This window comes from Gadus macrocephalus, chromosome 11 (assembly GCF_031168955.1).
Source record: "Gadus macrocephalus chromosome 11, ASM3116895v1".
NCBI lineage: Eukaryota > Metazoa > Chordata > Actinopteri > Gadiformes > Gadidae > Gadus > Gadus macrocephalus.
Window position 1 is genome coordinate 16,779,074 of NC_082392.1, and position 19,540 is coordinate 16,798,613.

Here is a 19,540-nt window from a genome sequence, read left to right on the forward strand (position 1 = left end):
ATATTCTGACACAATGCTTCTACATTAATGACAACCACTTTAGATATGTCTAGTTATCATTTCAGAGCGCAACATGTAGCCTGGGCAGATGGTCATGAGCAACCACTATGGGGCTTTATTTCCCCTTGGTCCTAATAGGCCAAGAGAAGAATACATCTTATTTCGTCAGTTTATAATAGCCTACCATATATTAGAACGAGGCAATCAAAGCTCTGCATGTCTCTAAACTAAACATGTGTTGAATATTTGTTTTAAGAAAGATTTGACTACCGTTTTATCTGTCCTTTTTATTTAGGCCATGTGAGGTGTGACAATGGATGCCCAAAATGACCACAGCGCTCCACTACAGCGGAACGACGGAGAGAGAAGAGGTCATGAAAACAAAATTATTTTTGTATTGATACCCCCAGCGAGGGATATTAATTAGTGACGCTGCCATGAGACTCACATCCACACTACAAAATACGAATAGAGCTGCTGGTGGAAAATGTAATCAAAAAGCAGTTGAAAGCTGGAAGAACTGCTTATTGACTCTACTGGGTTAGCCAAAGGTAGCTGCCTTCATCAGTGTAGGTGACACAATACTGAGTAGTGAGTCAAACTGGTAGTCATAATGGGCATAGCGATGTAGGCTGATCCCAATAGTAAACTGGGCCTGACAATCAAGACACTACAGGTTATTCATGCCGCCATGAATGGCATCTCAGGGCAAGATGGTGTCTGGACAATGGGATTAAGAGAACAGATCAGACCATAGTGTACAATAGAGGGACATCTGACCGTAACAGCAGTATTTTGAATCTGCTGTAGAACCCAAGACGGGCCCGCTGGGCACCATTCAAGGGAAACCAAGAGGGCGAGGCAAAGCGGTGACCATGCCTCGCAACCGGGCCTTCTCGGAGCCCGAGTACTCCGCCGAGTACTCCGCCGACTGCTCGGTCACCCTCCCCTCGGACGCGGGCCAGGCGGTGGGGCGCGCCCACGAGGTGACGGTGCGGAGCTCCGGGTGCTGCCTCTGCCTGCCGCGCTTCATGCGGCTCACCTTCGCCCCGGAGTCCCTGGAGAACCTCTACCAGACCTACTTCCGGCGGCAGAGGCACGAGACCCTGCTGGTGCTGGTGGTGTTTGCGGCCCTCTTCGACAGCTACGTCATCGTCATGTGCGCAGTGGTTTACACCGGGGACAAGCTGGCCTCGGTGGTGGTGGCGTCGGTCGGGCTGGCGGCCGACGTGGTCCTCTACGTGCTGTGCCGGTACGGCCTGCTGCCCGACCGCGTCTCCCGCCGGGTGGTGCCGTACGCCCTGTGGGTGCTCATCGGGGCGCAGATCTTCTGCTACCTGGGGCTGAACTACTCCCGCTTCCACCAGGCCAGCGACACGGTGGGCTGGCAGGCCTTCTTCAGCTTCTCCTTCTTCCTCACGCTGCCCCTGAGGCTCACGCCCATCGTGCTGATCACGTCCGTGTCCTGCGGGGTGCACACCCTGGTGCTGGGGGTCACCATCGCACAGCAGCAGCAGGAGGACATTCAAGGGGCCGCCCTGGGTCGACAGGTGAGAAGGGCGGGGGGGGGGGGGGGGGGGGCTGGCTCGGTGCAGTTAAAGACTGAAGGAATATAATTATACAGAGATAATCCATCTGATTCTATAAATCCTTTTGAGGCATGTGACATTATAAGGAAAAAAACCTACAGAAATTATTGATTGGCAGCAGTAATGTTGCTGACGATGATGATGAGGAGGAGGTTTGGGTGGCATTGAGCAGAGACGAGGTGAGAAGGAGGCTGCATTATTGTGGAGTGAATGGAAATGACGTGTGTGTGTTTGTGTCCGTGTGCGTGTGTGTGTGTGTGGGTTAATGCGAAGCGGCGTTGTAGAGGACACTCATGGAACGGGTGCTATGGGTGACGTGGAGAAAATGGCTAGAACGACAAGCGTCAGCTCTGGTTTTAAGTTACGGCGTGTGAGACCTCATCTTTGTCAGGGCCCGCAAAACAAACAGTACGTATTATCGGGACTTTAATATTATCTCATCCATCGAATCTACAGCGTTCGATGACCTCTTTCTTGACTTTCCTTTCATGTCGATCTGGCAAGAAACCTATTTCTCAATAGATTTGAACAGAGGTCAGGCCTGCTGCGTGCGGTTGTGTTTCTACCTTGAGGCAGAAGTCCTCGAGACACCATGTGTGTATTGTCGACTGCCACGGGATGGGACGTGTGCTTATTTGACACAGAGAACTGGACTGTTTGGATCCTCCTGGCAGACAGCCACACCTAAATGAGGCTGTGCTCTATGAGTGAAGGATATTATTACAATATGATGGTTATATAAACATCCAGCCTCCATGATGTCTTATTAATGTCATGTTTTGAAGAAATTTTGACATCAAGCCTATGTGCATCCAGGCTCATAATTAGCATTTATGATGTGTACATACAGTATGATAATGTGTATGCATGTTCAACAAAGAGCCCTAATCCATATGTCATGTTCTGTTGTCAAGCTCCTGGCCAACATTGTGATCTATGTGTGTGCCATCACCGTGGGGGTTATGTCGTACTACATGGCTGACCGAAAGCACCGCAAGGCCTTTTTGGAGGCCAGACAGTCCCTGGAAGTCAAACTCAACCTGGAGGAGCAAAGCCAGCAACAGGTAGGCGTCTGCTGTGTATTCTATACTTGTAGGTCTACGCTTCTGTTGTTGTTTTAATGTTGGATGCCGGGGTTTAGGAGGATTATGTTTGTGCAGCAACGTCATTCGTTGATATGATGAAAATGGAAGGGGTCTGATACCATGTTTTATGGATGGGTAGCGGTTGAGGTGTACGGCTTCTGCACGTGCGTAGGGACACGCACACACAGTGTGTGGCATATGTCTGTTTGTGTTAGCACTGTGTCAGCAAGCCACCCTCCCCTCCCTCCCTCGGTCCCTCCCTCCCTCTCTTCCCCCTCCCCTTCTTCCGTACCACAGCTGTGACTATTGGGCATTCTGGTTTGCTACTATTTATGGAACAGGCTAACAGGACGGCACTATAGAAAGCAGGGGGCGGGGGGAAATAAACCACAGGATTGTAGAAGGAGAGAAGGAGGGAGCAAAGGTGTGTGCGAGGGAGACTGGGAGACAGAGCGGGAGCGATGGGGAGTGAGGAAAAAGCTGATAAGACCAGGAGGGAGAGAAACTCCCAGAATACTAATGGAGAAGCATGGGCTGCTGGGAGACGAGGGGCTGGCAGCCAATCAAGGAGCATCCGGTCGCTGCACGTTGCCATGGCAACCAACCTCCTGAGACGGTGTCAGCTGTAATCACAGTGCTGACTTGCTCACCCGTTTCTCTCTCCCTCTCTCTCTCCATCTCTTTTACTCACACTCTCTCTGTCAGTTAATTATTATTGCCAATGCCATTTTCTTGTCCACACATGTATAGGGTTGGGTATCGTTTGGGTTTTATCCGATACCGGTGCCTACTCTGTACTTTTCAAACGGTTCCGGTGCTAAAACGGTTCTCGAACCGGTACTTAAAAAAACGAAACTGCACACACTTGCATACATGCACGACTTGTTATGAGTAGTAATAATAATAATAATGATATTAATTACTTGCTGAAAGCAGGCAGGCACGCATCATGGCGCAACATTATTGCCAAAGTCATATTAAGTAAATAACTCAGGTGCGCAAGGCAGCTACAGGAGACGCCAACATTGTTTTCAACCGCTCGGTACCGCGCTGTATTAATTCCCAACTTTTAAAAAGTAAAAGTATTTGAAGCGAATAACGACTGTTTTTGATTGAAACTTTCTGTTTATTTGGTTTTGAACAGAAAGTTTTGGATGCATGCATCGGCTTTGAGTTTGTTTGTTTGTTACTTTAAAATTACATTCGCTCGCAACACACACACACACACACACACACACGTTCATTCACGTTCACCCACTACAACCTGCCGATCGTCAACGCGCTGCGTCCCGAGTCTCGAGGAGCCCATAGGCTTTATGGTTTATATGTTTGAAAGCCGTGACACACTCTTTTACCAGTTGGCCTGAAATACCACGCCTCGCAGTCATGGACCTATAAAGAAAGTCGTAGTCGTACCATGCGTGTTTAGCGCAACATTGAAAAGGGTCATCCCGTCTGAAACAGTGTCGCGCAGCGCTGCGTTCCGAACGTTGTGTAATCAAATACACCGGTATGGCGGTATATAACAAAAGCATTTCCTAACGAAAATACACACCGTTATTCAGTCTGAACCGGTATAGCGCCCAGCACTAACGCAAGTTGACGCCGCAACACCATGGGGGCGGGGCAGGGGGCGTTAAAAAACGCCAGGCACCGTTATGAGGAACCGAAATGTGCGTTCTTATTCGATCTCGTTACAACCGTTTACGTCGGAACCGGTTCCCTACTGGAACCGAGTTTCGGTGCTCAACCCTACACATGTAGGCTAATGTATGGCCACCGGTCTTGCTCCATAGGTGCACTCAAAGCGTTTGTTGTGTTGCTTGAGAAAATTGTGTTTTTTTTTCCTTCCGGATCAAGGCAGTGCTAATATTTGATGTTGGGTCCCAGAGACCAGTATTTGTTATGATCTGCTGACTGACCAAGGCAGTCAGTAGTGCGTAAACAATGCTCTCTAGAAGTTATGTGAAACGTGGTCCACATGAATCCTCTTTATTTATTGTGGCTCCTCTTCGGGTTAGGGTGAACCCTTTGGCCTATTGATCTTCCACTCCAAAGCCTTTTGACCATGGTGCTGTGGCCTCGCTCTAAGTCATTTAAATTGGCTCACAGTGTTTTCGTCAAAATGAACCCCTGATGTATCCAGAGGCCGGTAACATGATTACAGAAAGGCCTGCGCTCTGAAAGGCATTGGAAGTATACCTGGATACGTCAATGCCACTGCTAGTTACGAGACGCTTCCTGGGGTTCACATGCATCAAATTGACCCACATCTGTGTCTCTCCATAGGAACGGCTGCTGCTATCCATCCTCCCCAAGCACATAGCAGACGAGATGCTTCAGGACATGAAGAAGGAAGCGAGCCAGAAGGAGATGCAGCAGTTTAACACCATGTACATGTACAGACACGAGAACGTCAGGTACGACATGAATTACCATTAACCGCTTCGAAATCATAAAAATTAAATGTGCTGTCTAGTTTGAAACGTTATGTTTCACTGTCAACTGGAAACAACATTGTTATTATTGCTATCATGAGAGTATTATTTTATTCAGGTAGTTAACAACACATAACATGTATGTGACAAATGTGGTCAATTTGACAACTGTACACAATCAGTAGCTAAAGGACTCGATGTAGCTCTGTGATTTTCAATATGTTTTGTAACCTCCACTATTTTCTCTCCAGTATTTTATTTGCAGACATTGTTGGCTTCACCCAGCTGTCGTCCTCGTGCAGTGCCCATGAGCTGGTCAAGCTGCTCAACGAACTGTTTGCCCGCTTTGACAAGCTGGCCGCGGTGCGTGTCCTCATCTTCTAATGGCTGCTCTCATTCTGATGCTCATTTGCCCGCACGCCTGCGAATGACTCGACATAAAGAGCACCGACAAACATACCCAGAGACGGAAAATATGATGGTTCTGTTGCAGCCTGTGTGAATGCACAGTTTTGTTATGTCACTGTGGAGGAACATTTGGCTCTGGACTAAATATAGTGAAAGCAGAACCATAAACATTTCTCAATGGCTATTGTACATGAAGACAGCGTTTCTCTTTGTATGTCTTCAAACATGATATTGATCAAATGAAACGGAAGCATATACGCATGCAAATATTTATAAAAATAAATAAACCTGGTTGCGTCATAATTACACGGTGAGATGCACTATATATCCCAGTCAGTTTAAACTTCAATTGACTAGGTAGCTGTATATACACCTGCAAATAAGTTTTAGTTTCTATAAAGTCGGGTGATATATTTGCTCTGTCTTCTGGTTTGTAGAAGTACCACCAGCTGAGAATCAAGATCCTAGGGGACTGCTACTACTGTATCTGTGGCCTGCCTGACTACCGGGAGGACCACGCCGCCTGCTCCATCATGATGGGCCTGGCCATGGTGGAAGCCATCTCGTGAGTCACCGCTCTGGGGGAGGCGGGTCTTGGTTCCATAGAGATGGGAGATTATTTGCATGTTATTTTGGCAATGTTTTGATTGGTGAATGTTAGTGCCTGAGAAGGACACCATTGGTTTAGCTAATGAGGGTGATCTGTTGTTGAAGAGGCTGGAGTAAAAACCTGTGAGGCAAGCTTAGATATTTGTTTACTTTTTTTTATATTGTCCTTTGTTTATGTTCATCATTCAATCATTATTTATATTTGAATCTGCTATAAATTATAATTTACATCAATTATATTATCATTGTAAATAATATAATAATTTAAAATTACATTTTATAATTTGACAAAATTTCAATATTACAATAACAATGACAATGACAGTATTTTACATGTTTATCCAGAACTTTCAAGTTCATGTTCAGGTTTAACTCAAGTGTTACTCAATGCCCGAGGAGGAAGACAAATTTGGAAAATGTGTCAATATTTTCTAGACAGTCCAGTTGTAATGTTAATAAGTTAGAGACTGTTGGATTTGCCAGTTGAGCGAGTGTGTTTACTTTGTAAACAGGAGTGAGAATGAGGTAGGAGAGATGCTTGTATAAACAAGCCTTTTATTGCTGCTTGTATTTGCCCACAGGTATGTGCGTGAGAAGACGCAAAAAGCTGTGGACATGCGTGTGGGCGTTCACAGTGGTACGGTCCTGGGGGGCGTCCTGGGCCAGAAGCGCTGGCAGTATGACGTCTGGTCCACTGACGTCACCGTGGCCAACAAGATGGAAGCAGGGGGGATACCAGGGTAATAACATCAACGCACTGGATGATAGTCTAGTATACCTATCATGATATGGTCCACATCAGTGTCTATCGCTTTGAAGCACAACATGCAGGGACTTGTTTTGAAGCAAAAGCTTACAGCTGTTATGTCAGGGTCATGTAAATAAGCTGTGTGTGTTTAGAATTAAACATACGTGACATTAAAAACAAACAGGTTATCAATATTATTATCAATATGCCAATATACTCTATATCAATATACTCTATCCTAATTTCTGTGTGTGTGTGTGTGTGTGTGTGTGTGTGTGTGTGTGTGTGTGTGTGTGTGGTGTGTGTGTGTGTGTGTGTGTGTGTGTGTGTGTGTGTGTGTGTGTGTGTGTGTGTGTGTGTGTGTGTGTGTGTGTGTGTGTGTGTGTGTGTGTGTGTGTGTGTGTGTGTGTGTGTGTGTTCATGGTCCAGTCGAGTGCACATCTCTCAGAGCACCATGGAGTGTCTCCACGGGGAGTTTGAGGTGGAGCCCGGGAACGGGGGCGAGCGCTGTGACTACCTGAAGGAGAGGGGCCTCCACACCTACCTGGTGCTGGTGCCCCCCAAGGGCCCCGCGGCCAAGAACGGCATCAATGGAGTGGTGAGAGAACCCCCCCCCCCCAAAGCACAAACGCATGACACAGGAATTACCATCTCCTTTGTAATTCTTTAATTCTTTAACACCTTCCTAATACTATAATTAACAATCCAAAAAAAAGCAGTTATATAACTGTTCGGAATTATACAAGTAGAATACAAATATATACATCTGCACCAATTTGTAATAATACTGTAATACGTGAAAGCAACAGACAAAGGGGCATTTTGTTTTGCACAATGTTGACCATACAAAAAGGCCTCTTAAAATAGTTAAACAAACCTTGTTTTATTTGCGAGGCTGCAGCAATGGGTCACACCCTAACTCTGTGCTTGCTATCAGAAGCTGTCTGTGACGTCATCCAACGGCAACTCCCCGCTGCTAATCAACACCACAGAGTGCAACGGGAGCATCAACACAGCCTGCACCACACCAGAGGAACCTGAGGAACTGGACGCCAGGGTAGGGAGAAGTAAACAATGCTGCCGATCCCTGGTTTTAAAGGCGTGGGAAACACACCTATGGAAACACAACCACCAAAGCCTCACTGGTCCATGGTGAATCCTGGCCCGACTCGTTGATCGTGAATGAAGACGTTGTTCTTTGTACACTGATTGTTTTCGATGTACAAAGAAACGTTGACGGCTGACTTGACACCGATTTCAGAGTGGCCCCGGGGTTACTCAGTTGTTCATCAGAACCATTTTCTATTCAGTCAGAAGACGCTTTTATCTCAAGTGAAAGTGACTCTTTGTAGACGCATGTGATGATGCATATCAGATACAGTGGTGCCTAACAGTGACGTGGGGTGGGGATTTTTTTTGAGGAAGCCAAGTGAGGCCAAACCTTTAGAGAAAATAGTACGTTGCAGCTTGGATGTATTTAATGCAACTACAAGAGCTATTTGAGCGCCTGGTCATTTACCAGGACTTACACATGCCTGTAATCTGACACACACACACACACACACACACACACACACACACACACACACACACACACACACACACACACACACAGTAGGCCTACTCCTAAACATCTCATTCAATTATACATTTTATTATAAATGCAACCCCTCCCCGACCGAAATGCAGAAGCCGTTAATGGTCAAAGAATCGACAGCGCGGCTGTCGGCTATTTCAAGTTTCATGTTCACGTGTAACACGACTCACAGTATTTGATATGATAAATAATATGTGGCTTTTTGATTTACCGTGCCACTCGTTGGCAAGGTCCACGAATCCTGTAGTGACTCAGGGATTGTTGAGGGAGCACGAATCCTTGTCAAAAAGAAGACACGGCCAGCAAAATAGTCGCTGAGGTTTGCTGCTGCCAGCTAGCCACTCCGTTCGTGTATAGTTTTCTTCATTGAACGTCCGAAAGAAGCCTTGCTTTCTCTCCATGCGCAGTTTCAGCTTCGGTGTTGGCCTGCCATCGGATTTTATTTTGATTCGCTGCTGTTGTGGTAGTTTGGTAAAATTATTTTTAAGTAAATAATCTAAATCTCCACCCTCCATAACTGCACTTGCTAAGTAGGCTACTCAAAAATTAGAACAATTCAAACATGCTAATTTCGCGCTATTTGTTTTGTTGTTGATTTTTCGGTGACGTTGATAATGATGCTTTGATTTGATTGGTGTGAAGCCAAGGGCCGAGTGGCTTCCCTTGGCACCCTCCTGACACCCTCCCGACCAATCAGAGGAGGGCAGTGTCATGACGGTAGCCTCACCTGATTGGTCAATTCTTTCTTTTTTTTTCACCAAGGGATGCCAGCTCGGGCTGGCTTCCTCGCAGTGTGCAGTGTCGTGTTTCGCCGCGTCTTCAGTATATAACAGGGGTGCAGTATCGCGCATTGTGAAATGGTCAATGAGAGGAGAAAAATGGGGAAGAAATGACAGCAACACAGCACAAAATAATTAACGAAACTGTTAATATAAATGTTTATATTGGATGACAACTACAGCCTAAAAAAACAGGGACGCCTGGCTTCCCTTGGCCTCCGGGAGAAAACGCCACTGGTGCCTAATCTATATAAGGATATTAAATATGTTCATATTCTTTGATGAATTCAAATGCAGACCCCTTCTTAATGTTTTCAACTGGTTGTTGATATATTTTTTTAATAATGTATTTGTGGATGCGTTAATTTTTCTTTTTCTAAACTCAAGCTTGATACCCTATTCTCCCTTTTTCTCACTAGTCTTTCACCTCCAGTCGGCAAAACTGAAACATTCACTCCTCCATCTCTACCCTTCCCCCCCCCAGGTGGTGAATCCGTCGTTTCCTAACCCGCGACGGCGACTTCGTCTGCGAGACTTGGCTGAGCGGGTAATCGACGCCCGCGAGAACGAACAGGAGCTCAACAAACTGCTGAACGAAGCTCTGCTGGAGAGGGAGACGGTGCAGGCGTGAGTCGAGTTTATCCTGTCACACACACTGAAAGGGTGGGGTTGGAGGGTTGGGTCCCTGTACTGTACTGTACTGTACAGGTAATCTGTAGGAATGTTAGCGTTCCATGTGAAAGGAGATTATCTGAAGCAGCAGTTCTATTAGCTCAGTCATCCCCGATGTCAGTGTAAAATGTGAAATCTCTTGATCTGTCGGCGGCGCTCAAACAAAGCCCGTAGCCGTGTTCTTGGACCAAATCATTTCGTAATGAGGTTCACTTTGTAGCATGTTATTTTTGGCCCTTTTGCAAATGTCAGATGGTAATGCAATCCATTGAACAGTTTTGATGACTGCTCATTGGGTGACATGGCTTAGATAATTGTACCAATTATGCAAATTAACTCTGACATTTTTGTTGTCAGAGTGGGTCACTAATGCATATGATTAGGAACATTGGGAATTTAATCAACCATGTATTGACGACGTGTTTGCAATGACCCCTGTATGGATGCAAATCGCTGTCATACTGTTTTGAAAAAGCCATTGAATTTTGTATATGGAAATACAAACACCATTGAATTCCTGAAATTTACATTTTTATTAATATTAGTGTATATTATAATATATACTTCGCGTAGATTTTTTGCATGTAATCGTTTCGAATCAGCTCTTTGAAATTAAAATATGCCATTACAAATTGTACCTTTTCAAAAGCACAATGCAAATATATATTTTTTAATGTTCACTTATTCAGATCGATAAATTATAGTTGCAGATATAGAAAAAATACTATATTAATTTCTCATATTCAAGTAGTGCAAACATGGACCTGAAAAATCAGGCTCAATCAATCGAGACTGAATGGTATTGAATATCCTATCAGAGCGCAGTCCGTCATTTGATCAAAATAAAAGTGTCTTGAGAAACAAACCCAATAGCAAACAGCTATAACGACGCGGCTCCGGTAGGTTGTCCAATTTGTGTCATTGATGAATTTTCAAACTCAAGAGTTCAATAAGCTAAGGTCTGAAGCAACAAAGAACTGAAATAAAATAGTGTTCAGGAAAAAAAAAGTGCAAATCGGATTTCTTTGATCACATGGAGGACAGACCACACAGTTCCATTGCATTCATTCTCGATTGCTTAGGCCTGTCATTGGAAAACCTTAGAATTTTTTTTAGCGATCAATATTTTGACCACTTGAACATTAGTGATGAATGTTGTATTTTGAATACCTGCAACTTAAATTATCGTGTATCTGTATAAGTAATTATTGAAAAACAAATATTCGAAATTGTGTTTTTTTTTTTTCTCTAAACATAAGGTCAGTTTCCAAACCCCCGCCCGCCGTTGTATAAATCCCGTCATAGATTAGCATCGTTACAGTCCACATAGTAGAGCTTGCATCGTTACCATAAATGCACTATTATCATTTGATATTACCACTATTATCATCATTATCATTAATATCATCCTGTTCACGCTCTCCTTCTGGCGGCAGTCTGAAGGGCAAACACACCAACCGGCTGTCCCTGCGCTTTGTGGACCCCGAGCTGGAGACGCGCTACTCTGTGGAGAAGGAGAAACAGAGCGGAGCGGCGTTCAGTTGCTCCTGTGTGGTCCTGCTCTTCACCGCCGTCATGGAGGCCCTCATCGACCCACGGTGAGCTCTCACAGAGGGGCCCCGGGTGGATGGCGCCTACAGAAGGGGTTTTAGTTTTGTCCCGTATTTTTCTGTCTCTTGAACGATATTATACCGTTACGTGCACATATCCCTTTGTCTGTCGTCGTGTATCTCTGGTATCTCTGATTGTATGTCTCTATAATCTCATTTTCCTGCTATCTTCCTGGTTTGTGTGTCTGTGTGTTTTTCGCTACAGGCTGATTGCAAACTACATTACCCTTGCTGTGGGAGAGGTCCTGCTGCTTGTCCTCACTATCTGCTCCCTGGCAGCCATTTTCCCCAGAGTGAGTCAGCGTGCACACACACACACACACACACACACACACACACACACACACACACACACACACACACACACACACACACACACACACACACACACACACACACACACACACACACACACACACACACACACACACACACACAGTTTCAGACTGAGCCTCTGTTTACTTCTCGGACAAGTGTACGACCAGACAAAACAATTGTTTTCCTCCTGTGGAAATGGATTCAACCCTCAACCTCACATAGCCAGTGAATGCAAGCGGATGCCCCATACTTTCATTATTATGGGGATTTCATTATTGTGGATTTAGATTTTTAATCCAAGTGTAAAATTGTGAAGCGAAGGGCAGTTTGCAGAAGAGGGGACTATGATATGTGTGTGTGTGTGCATTCCTTCATACATCCATGTTTTGGAGACGCCTGTTTTTGAGGTAATTTCACTGTTCGATAACTGAAGTAGGTTTGAGTAGGACATAACTCTTTTGGAGGAAGTTGGTATTCAAAACAAAACTGTTGCGATACAATTGCAAACCGTCATCAAAGCAACCTCTAACCTAGATTCACGTTTAATTTGATTGTAGCGCCAACTGCTATCAAGAAGAATGACAACATGTATCAGATAGCGATAATTATAGGTCTATGAAAGTTGTTTACCCCTTTGGATACAATAAGAGAACTGTGTGAATTTTCGAGCCCAATCCCCAACGTTCATGTACTGCCTGACCAAGGACTTTTTGGGGGGTAAAATAATGCCCCCGGACCTTAATTAAGACCCTGGCTCTTGCAATGGAAACACACTGAGTTCCTCACAAAGTTCCTAGTTCCTGCACTGGAAATGCGGCTATAGACATAGCAGGGTGCAGCTCAACACTGTGGTCCGCCTGGAGGCGTGGAGCCACTGACATGTCTCGCGCTTTTGATTTAGCCCAAGTTCACAGCCATGGAAAATCTGATTTATTGACAACCAGTGTTATGTGACCTGGCTTTAACTATTGAGCGTGGGGTTTGGGGTCAGGCAGGGGGCGACATCGTCATCTGTTGGATTTTTTTAATTTTTTTTAATCCGATGTACAAATTATGTGGCTTCTCAGACTCATACACATCCAGTCAGATGCTCAGCAATAAAACAGACCCAACGTGACCAAGGCCCGCAGGCAGACTCAACGTGACCAATGCCTGTCGATATCTCCACGGCTACACAATATCAGCCCAATGTCACATGGACGCCGCGGACGTACGCGGGTGCGTTCGCGTGTGAAGGATACACAACTGCCTTCTGAGAATTGTTTGTTTTGGAAGTCTGTGTGTGGCTCGTGTTGTTTTAAAGTAAGTGCTTCTAATCAGCAAGCTAAATCGAGTGTGGACTCTTATATGGACTCTGTATCACACGTTGTCAAAATGGTGGCTCCATCGTTGTTTGTATTCTTGTCCTTAAAATTTAAATAGATAGCAATTGAAGCTGCCAACGATTGCAATAAAAAGGGGCTTCTATGGTGATCCTCATCTCACAATACATGGGTTTGTGCATGTTATTAATAGTATGGTCTTTTGTTTGTTAGGTTTTTCCAAAGAAGCTGGTGTCTTTCTCCACATGGATAGACCACACACGCTGGGCCCGCAACACCTGGGCCATGGCGGCCATTTTCATAGTTACTATGGCAGATATTGTTGACATGGTGAGAAACCTACTTATGTAAAACTGCCAGCAAATCTGATCACTATTTATTATTGTAAGGTCTGAAATGTACAATTCCAATGGCACATTCCCTAAAGATCACTGGATATGGAAGTAATATGGATCCATAATCACATGATTAGAGACAGCACTTTGTCTATGTTATTTTCTGTTCTTCGCTTAGCCACCGTTTCCATTCTCCCTCCTCTTCCTCTTCTTCCTCTTCCTCTCTGTCCCACCTAGCTGAGCTGCCTGCCCATCACCCCGGCCTCAGGCAGCACCCTGGCCCCCCCATCCTCCACCACAGTGACCGGCCCAGACAACTGCCTGGAGAACCCCAAGTATTACAGCTACATCGCTGTCTTGGCGCTCATGGCAACCACCATGCTGGTCCAGGTCAGCCACATGGTTAAGCTCACGCTCATGCTCCTCATCACCATAGCAACGGGCATCGTCAACATCTACAGCTGGAGGGACATATTTGACCGATATGACATGGCCCGTTTCCAGGACTACAGGTAAGCGGAGAGCAACAGGGCTATTTTTGGAGAACCGTATTGATTTCTCGCTACGTATTTATATAACTCATTCAGAAAATTGTCAACCTGACTTTAATTTCTTTTTTCAGGTCATCCCTCGTCCCCTCAAAGTTCACAATGACAATAATGATCGTCGTTATGATGATCAGCTTCTACTACTTCTCTCGCCACGTAAGAAGCTTGAAGCCCGATTTTGAGTTATACAATGTCCATGGCACGGCCAAGAGCCTGCAGCATTAAGGCCCCGCATGCTCTCCTCATTCCAATGCTCTTCCTCTGCGATAAAGGTGGAGAAGCTGGCCCGGACGCTGTTCCTGTGGAAGATCGAGGTGCACGAGCAGAAGGAGAAGGTGTACGAGATGAGGCGCTGGAATGAGGCGCTGGTGACCAACATGCTGCCGGAGCACGTGGCCCGCCACTTCCTTGGCTCCAAGAAGAGGGATGAGGTAATGCGCGGGGAGGCACTCGCCCATAGGTCCGTGAGCCGTGGTACTGCGCAGTGTACGGACACATAAATGGTCGGAAAATGGGGAATTCACTTAAGATATTACGTTGGTCATTTCAATTTCAGTTTCAATGTGGTCTGATTTAGAGCTCCGTCTGTTATTCTAAGCTCTGTGGAAATTGTGGTAGATGGTGATCTGCAGATCTGATCATGTGACAGCAGAGATAAGACAACCAGGACAACCAGGCATTCACTCGGTTGACCTAGTCTTGTTTATATACAAACCGGGTGGAAGGTTGTATCAATACTGTCGACCCCAATGTGTTCCAGGAGTTGTACAGCCAGTCCTACGATGAGATCGGTGTGATGTTCGCCTCCATCCCCAACTTCTCTGATTTCTACACGGAGGAGAGCATCAACAATGGGGGGATTGAGTGTCTGCGCTTCCTCAACGAGATCATCTCGGACTTTGACAGTGTGAGTACAGCTGTCACTGTCTGGAGGCTGGGTGGGCTTCAAGCTGCTCTCTACTCATCTCGACCGATTTGGACGTGTATTTTTTCTACAATTCAATTAAGTTACAAATCCCCCGATTCATCCCTAGGGTGGATGAATGTCAACCTGTCGATACTCAAAATGACCAAGATTTGAGTTGCATAATGCAGGTCAAAGTCTTCAAATCAAGAACCTACAGTCCAATTCAGGTTCACAAGTGCCAGCGTTTTGACTAATCTCAACTGTGGTCTCTCCTCTGGACAGCTGCTGGACGAGGCCCAGTTCCGCTGCATCACCAAGATCAAGACCATAGGCAGCACCTACATGGCCGCCTCAGGGGTCACCCCGGACGTCTCCAACGGTTACGCCTGCTTGAAGGTCAGAGCTTGGGAGGCCCGACCCGACGCCTTGTTTTTAGCACTTTAGCTCCCTCACTTCGGTTTTTAACCGGTTGCCACCTGCCAGTCCCGCCCTTCGGCCCATGTCGAGACCGAATCCACCCAATCACAGCTCAAGCCACTGACCCTGGCTTGTGATTGACCCAGACTTTTGGGACCTACCTCCAGGCTCTCTCGTGGGCCAGTGGCACACAGCCAAACAGAGGGCCACAAGAGAGACTGGAAATCAAGGTTAGAGTCAGGGAAATCTAGGCGGGGGAGAGTCAGGGGGGGGGGGGGGGGGAGAGGAAATGTAATGAGCCATACCCCGTCAATAGATCACAGATAAGCCAAATTATGCTTTCATTTGAGGTTAATGCAATTATAGAGCCATTCTGAGATAGTGAGATATAGCATACGGTAATAATGTTACAGTGTAATGATTCAAGGGGTCGGGCCTGTTGTAGTTATGATTGACACTTTTTCTTGCCTGTTTGTGTTCAACAGAAGGAGGAACTTTCTGACCGCGAGCGCTGGCAGCATCTGGCAGACCTGGCGGATTTCGCTCTTTCCATGAAGGTCACCTTGATGAACATCAACTATCAGTCCTTCAACAACTTCATGCTCCGTATCGGTCAGTAGTCGGTCCTTCATTGCTCGACGTGCTGCTACCGTGTGCTTGGCCTGGGACCGAGGGAAACACCAATCTGTTTGTCTTTAAGGTCTAAACAAAGGAGGAGTATTGGCTGGAGTCATTGGTGCGCGGAAACCCCACTACGACATCTGGGGGAACACTGTGAATGTGGCCAGTCGCATGGAGTCCACGGGGGTTATGGGGAATATTCAGGTAATGATGTCACTTCCTGTTAGGGCAAGCCTTTGAACTTCCTTTTGTTTGCTTTCAGACATCATCCTAGTTGTGTTTACTGGCTATAGCCCTTATATGTTGAATAAACACATGAGTCTAACTTTACAGTACATGGCCACCACACCAAGTAATCTCAATAAAATTAATTAAAACGCAGTTAACACATACATTTATTTGTTGAGAATATTTACATTGAAAATAAAACACCCGTGGCACTTTATGGAGGTCTGATGTTACAGTTAGTTAGAGTAAGCCAAGCTTATTTCACACTCAATACCTGTGTTGCCCTCAGGTGGTGGAGGACTGCTATAACATTCTGAAGGAGTATGGATTCCGCTTTGTTCGAAGGGGTCCAATCTTCGTGAAGGGCAAAGGGGAGCTGCTAACTTACTTTCTCAAGGGAAGAGACAAGCAGGGCTCCTTCATAAACGGCTCTTCGGTCACCCTGCCTCACCAAGTGGTGGACAGCTAAAGACCTTGCCTGCTCAGGATGGCCCACACACAGACACGACAGACACACGCAAACACACACACACACACACACACACACACACACACACACACACACACACACACACACACACACACACACACACACACACACACACATAGATACACACTCCACAAATCTATTTATTATATCTGGAATGCATGATGGCGGGTTGTAAGAGAGAATTTTTGAACGAAGCGATTTGTCTAGAAAACATGCTTGTTTAAACATAAACATTTTGATACATGGTCATGTTCGCAAAGATAAGCAATTTAAAACACGAATGAAATGCTAACAGTGGACCTGTGATAAAAAAGTACACTGCTGTATAGACACTGTTTCTCTCTCCCTCCCTCCTTCCCTCTATCTTTCTTAAACAGGAACCTATAGATAACCTGATCGGTACATTTGCCTTCTTAAAACAATCTAAGTAACTTAAGATGCCATCTACTCAGCACACTAACCAAAATGGCTTTTGGAAAGAGGATGGGATATTTAACATCTCTTGCCCTATTTCTTCCTCTACAAATGGGACCGACTCATCGTTGACCAGTTGTCCTCCTAAATTGACTTGTAGGGTTATTAAGTGTTAGGCCAATACTTAGGCCAAAGTGTGTTGGTGCCAATCAAACTAGCACATACCTGCCTCTGCCGGTGTGTGTGTGTGTGTGTGTGTGTGTGTGTGTGTGTGTGTGTGTGTGTGTGTGTGTGTGTGTGTGTGTGTGTGTGTGTGTGTGTGTGTGTGTGTGTGTGTGTGTGTGTGTGTGTGTGTCCACTCCCATGTACCTTTTTTATGTTTTTTTTTCTTCAGTCAGAATTCATGATTCCGGTTCTCTTCATGATTGCGGTCTGGATTCATTTAAAAATAGCCACCCTTAAAGGTGGGAATGCCTGGCCAAGCCATGCTTTTGCTTCTGTTTTGCCCCCACCCGGTCTGCTTGCAGTGTTGTGTCGCTCGCTACCACGGTACCATCGTCTCACCAACACTACGGAGCGCGACAAAGGGTCACCCGGGACATTGGACGTTGAATGTTTCTGTGTCCCTGAGTCAATGATGGGGTTAGTGGTAAAGATACACATGGGTGGTGTTTAACCCATGTAACTTTCCAGATAAATATGTATTAGTATTCAAGGAAGGTTTTGGGGGATTTTCTTTTTTTCTGTTTGACACCCGACTTGGGCAGGCCACTGAGTACGGAATCAGAAATGTTTTTGTTCATGTGAATGTGAGGGGGACACTATTTTAGGGAGTGTCTGCACTTTCGGTTGGTTAATTGTAAAACCCTCGTTCCCCATGAGTCTTTCACAGATATAACTACAGTGCAATAGTTTATTCTTCTACAACCCTGATACTGTTCTCCCTAAAGGCAAAGTCAAACATCCCTTCCTTCTTATTTCATATTTTTATATTATATACGATATGAGCCTAATTCTATATGACGAAAGGAAAAGAGTGCCGAATATGTCCTTATTGTACATAGAGCAGTGGTGTTTATTGATTTTATTTAATTTATTGCAAATGTCAGGGACCTGCTTTTCTTACGCAGTTGTGGAAGTGCCAATCCTGAAGGGATGACTGGATGTATTTGCCAAATATGGGCCACGATTGTTCCCTGAGGTTTGTTGAGATATCAATCTTCGGTTAGGGGAAAAAGCACTTTTGATTTATCTGTAAACTTTATTTAAAATCAGGTTGTGGTCACAACATAATTTGTAATTTATATGTAGAATTACAACCATGTTGTATCCAGAGAGCCCACATCTAGTTCTGAGCAACAATTGAGATACTGGGTCAAAAGTCATTTTGTCGGATTAGAAAGTATGTCTTCTATGATCATCATGGAATAATAAAAATATCATCATTGTTAAAGTTTAATTAACCTTTGGTTAATTCACCTTTACCTTTTGGTTTTGATATTATTTTTCAAAAGTTTTGGTTTTTATTTAGTTTTTGTACTGCATTTGAGAGAAACCCTATTCTGTCCTGACAAATTCTAATGTAAACATTGAGGTACACAAAGAAATAATAATTGTTTGATTGTAGCCTGTTTGATTTGAGTTTGTGGTCATAGTGAATATTTGTTGAAAAATTAAAGTAACTGCTGTAATTTTGGGTGGAGGAGGCTTATACAAACAAACACTCCATTAACAAAAACCCTTGTTGAGGCTACAACGTTGTATGAAAAATCGGACAATCCATTTAAATTACCAAAAGGCAGGCATGATACATATAACTAATCACTGTCCATAATGCTCATAAATAATTGCGCAATTGAGGTAAGTGTAGGCCTAGGGTATTGTGCCTTGTCACAATCACTGTCATGGAAGTATGGCGTTTGAATACTGTAATAGTAAAGAATATAATTTTAAGAACTCTATTCTCTTCATGTATAGACTGATCTTGATACCAGAATCCAAACTTGAGTCAGCAGAATACAGGGGGTTGTGCCAAATTCTCAACGGATTGTTTTAATCCAAATCAACGTTTACATTTATCCAATTTGAATTGACAGAAGCAATACATCAGTGGACAAAGGGTAGATGTAAGGGGATCATTTATTTTAATAATGTATTTAGTTGAACTTCTGGTTGGTTTGGCTGTCAATAGAACTGAATGATGAGTACTACTACATGTAGACTACAGTAGCCTACTGTAGTGTACCTGAATATGATTTTTCATTTTGGCTCTCGGTTTATACTGTACTTTTAACGCAATTTTCATTGTAATTGTGTCTCTTAGTCCACAAAGTGGATAACATTAAGTGAAATAAAAATATTTTCACATTTCCATTTGTTGCATTGATGTATTATTTCTGGTACAT

At 44.7% G+C, this 19,540-nt stretch overlaps 1 protein-coding gene across 2 annotated transcripts; it reads left to right on the forward strand.

Annotated features, from left to right (window-relative positions):
• The first annotated feature begins 273 nt into the window (after positions 1-273).
• adcy3a (adenylate cyclase 3a) lies at positions 274-19,508 on the forward strand. 2 transcript variants are annotated; one of them, XM_060065195.1, is made up of 21 exons: positions 274-371; positions 811-1,550; positions 2,504-2,653; positions 4,964-5,094; positions 5,364-5,475; positions 5,958-6,085; positions 6,711-6,869; positions 7,307-7,475; positions 7,815-7,934; positions 9,738-9,880; positions 11,362-11,523; positions 11,741-11,828; positions 13,389-13,505; positions 13,748-14,022; positions 14,133-14,214; positions 14,331-14,489; positions 14,819-14,965; positions 15,248-15,361; positions 15,868-15,994; positions 16,083-16,207; positions 16,521-19,508. In XM_060065195.1, the coding sequence occupies exons 1-21, from the start codon at positions 314-316 to the stop codon at positions 16,698-16,700; spliced, it is 3,486 nt and encodes a 1,161-aa protein (XP_059921178.1). In that variant the 5' UTR covers positions 274-313; the 3' UTR covers positions 16,701-19,508. The 2 variants fall into 2 exon arrangements, with proteins under 2 accessions (XP_059921178.1, XP_059921179.1); XM_060065196.1 differs by having other exon boundaries at positions 7,818-7,934.
• The last annotated feature ends 32 nt before the right edge of the window (positions 19,509-19,540 follow it).

What these genes read in the sequence shown, in the direction of transcription:
- adcy3a (XM_060065195.1), top strand. Translation starts at nt 314, where the DNA reads ATGGATGCCCAAAATGACCACAGCGCTCCACTACAGCGGAACGACGGA. An exon ending in GCTTTGACAAGCTGGCCGCG is followed by an intron (nt 5,476 to 5,957) that starts GTGCGTGTCCTC and finishes TCTGGTTTGTAG; the next exon opens with AAGTACCACCAGCTGAGAAT. An exon ending in GAGGCCCTCATCGACCCACG is followed by an intron (nt 11,524 to 11,740) that starts GTGAGCTCTCAC and finishes TTTTCGCTACAG; the next exon opens with GCTGATTGCAAACTACATTA.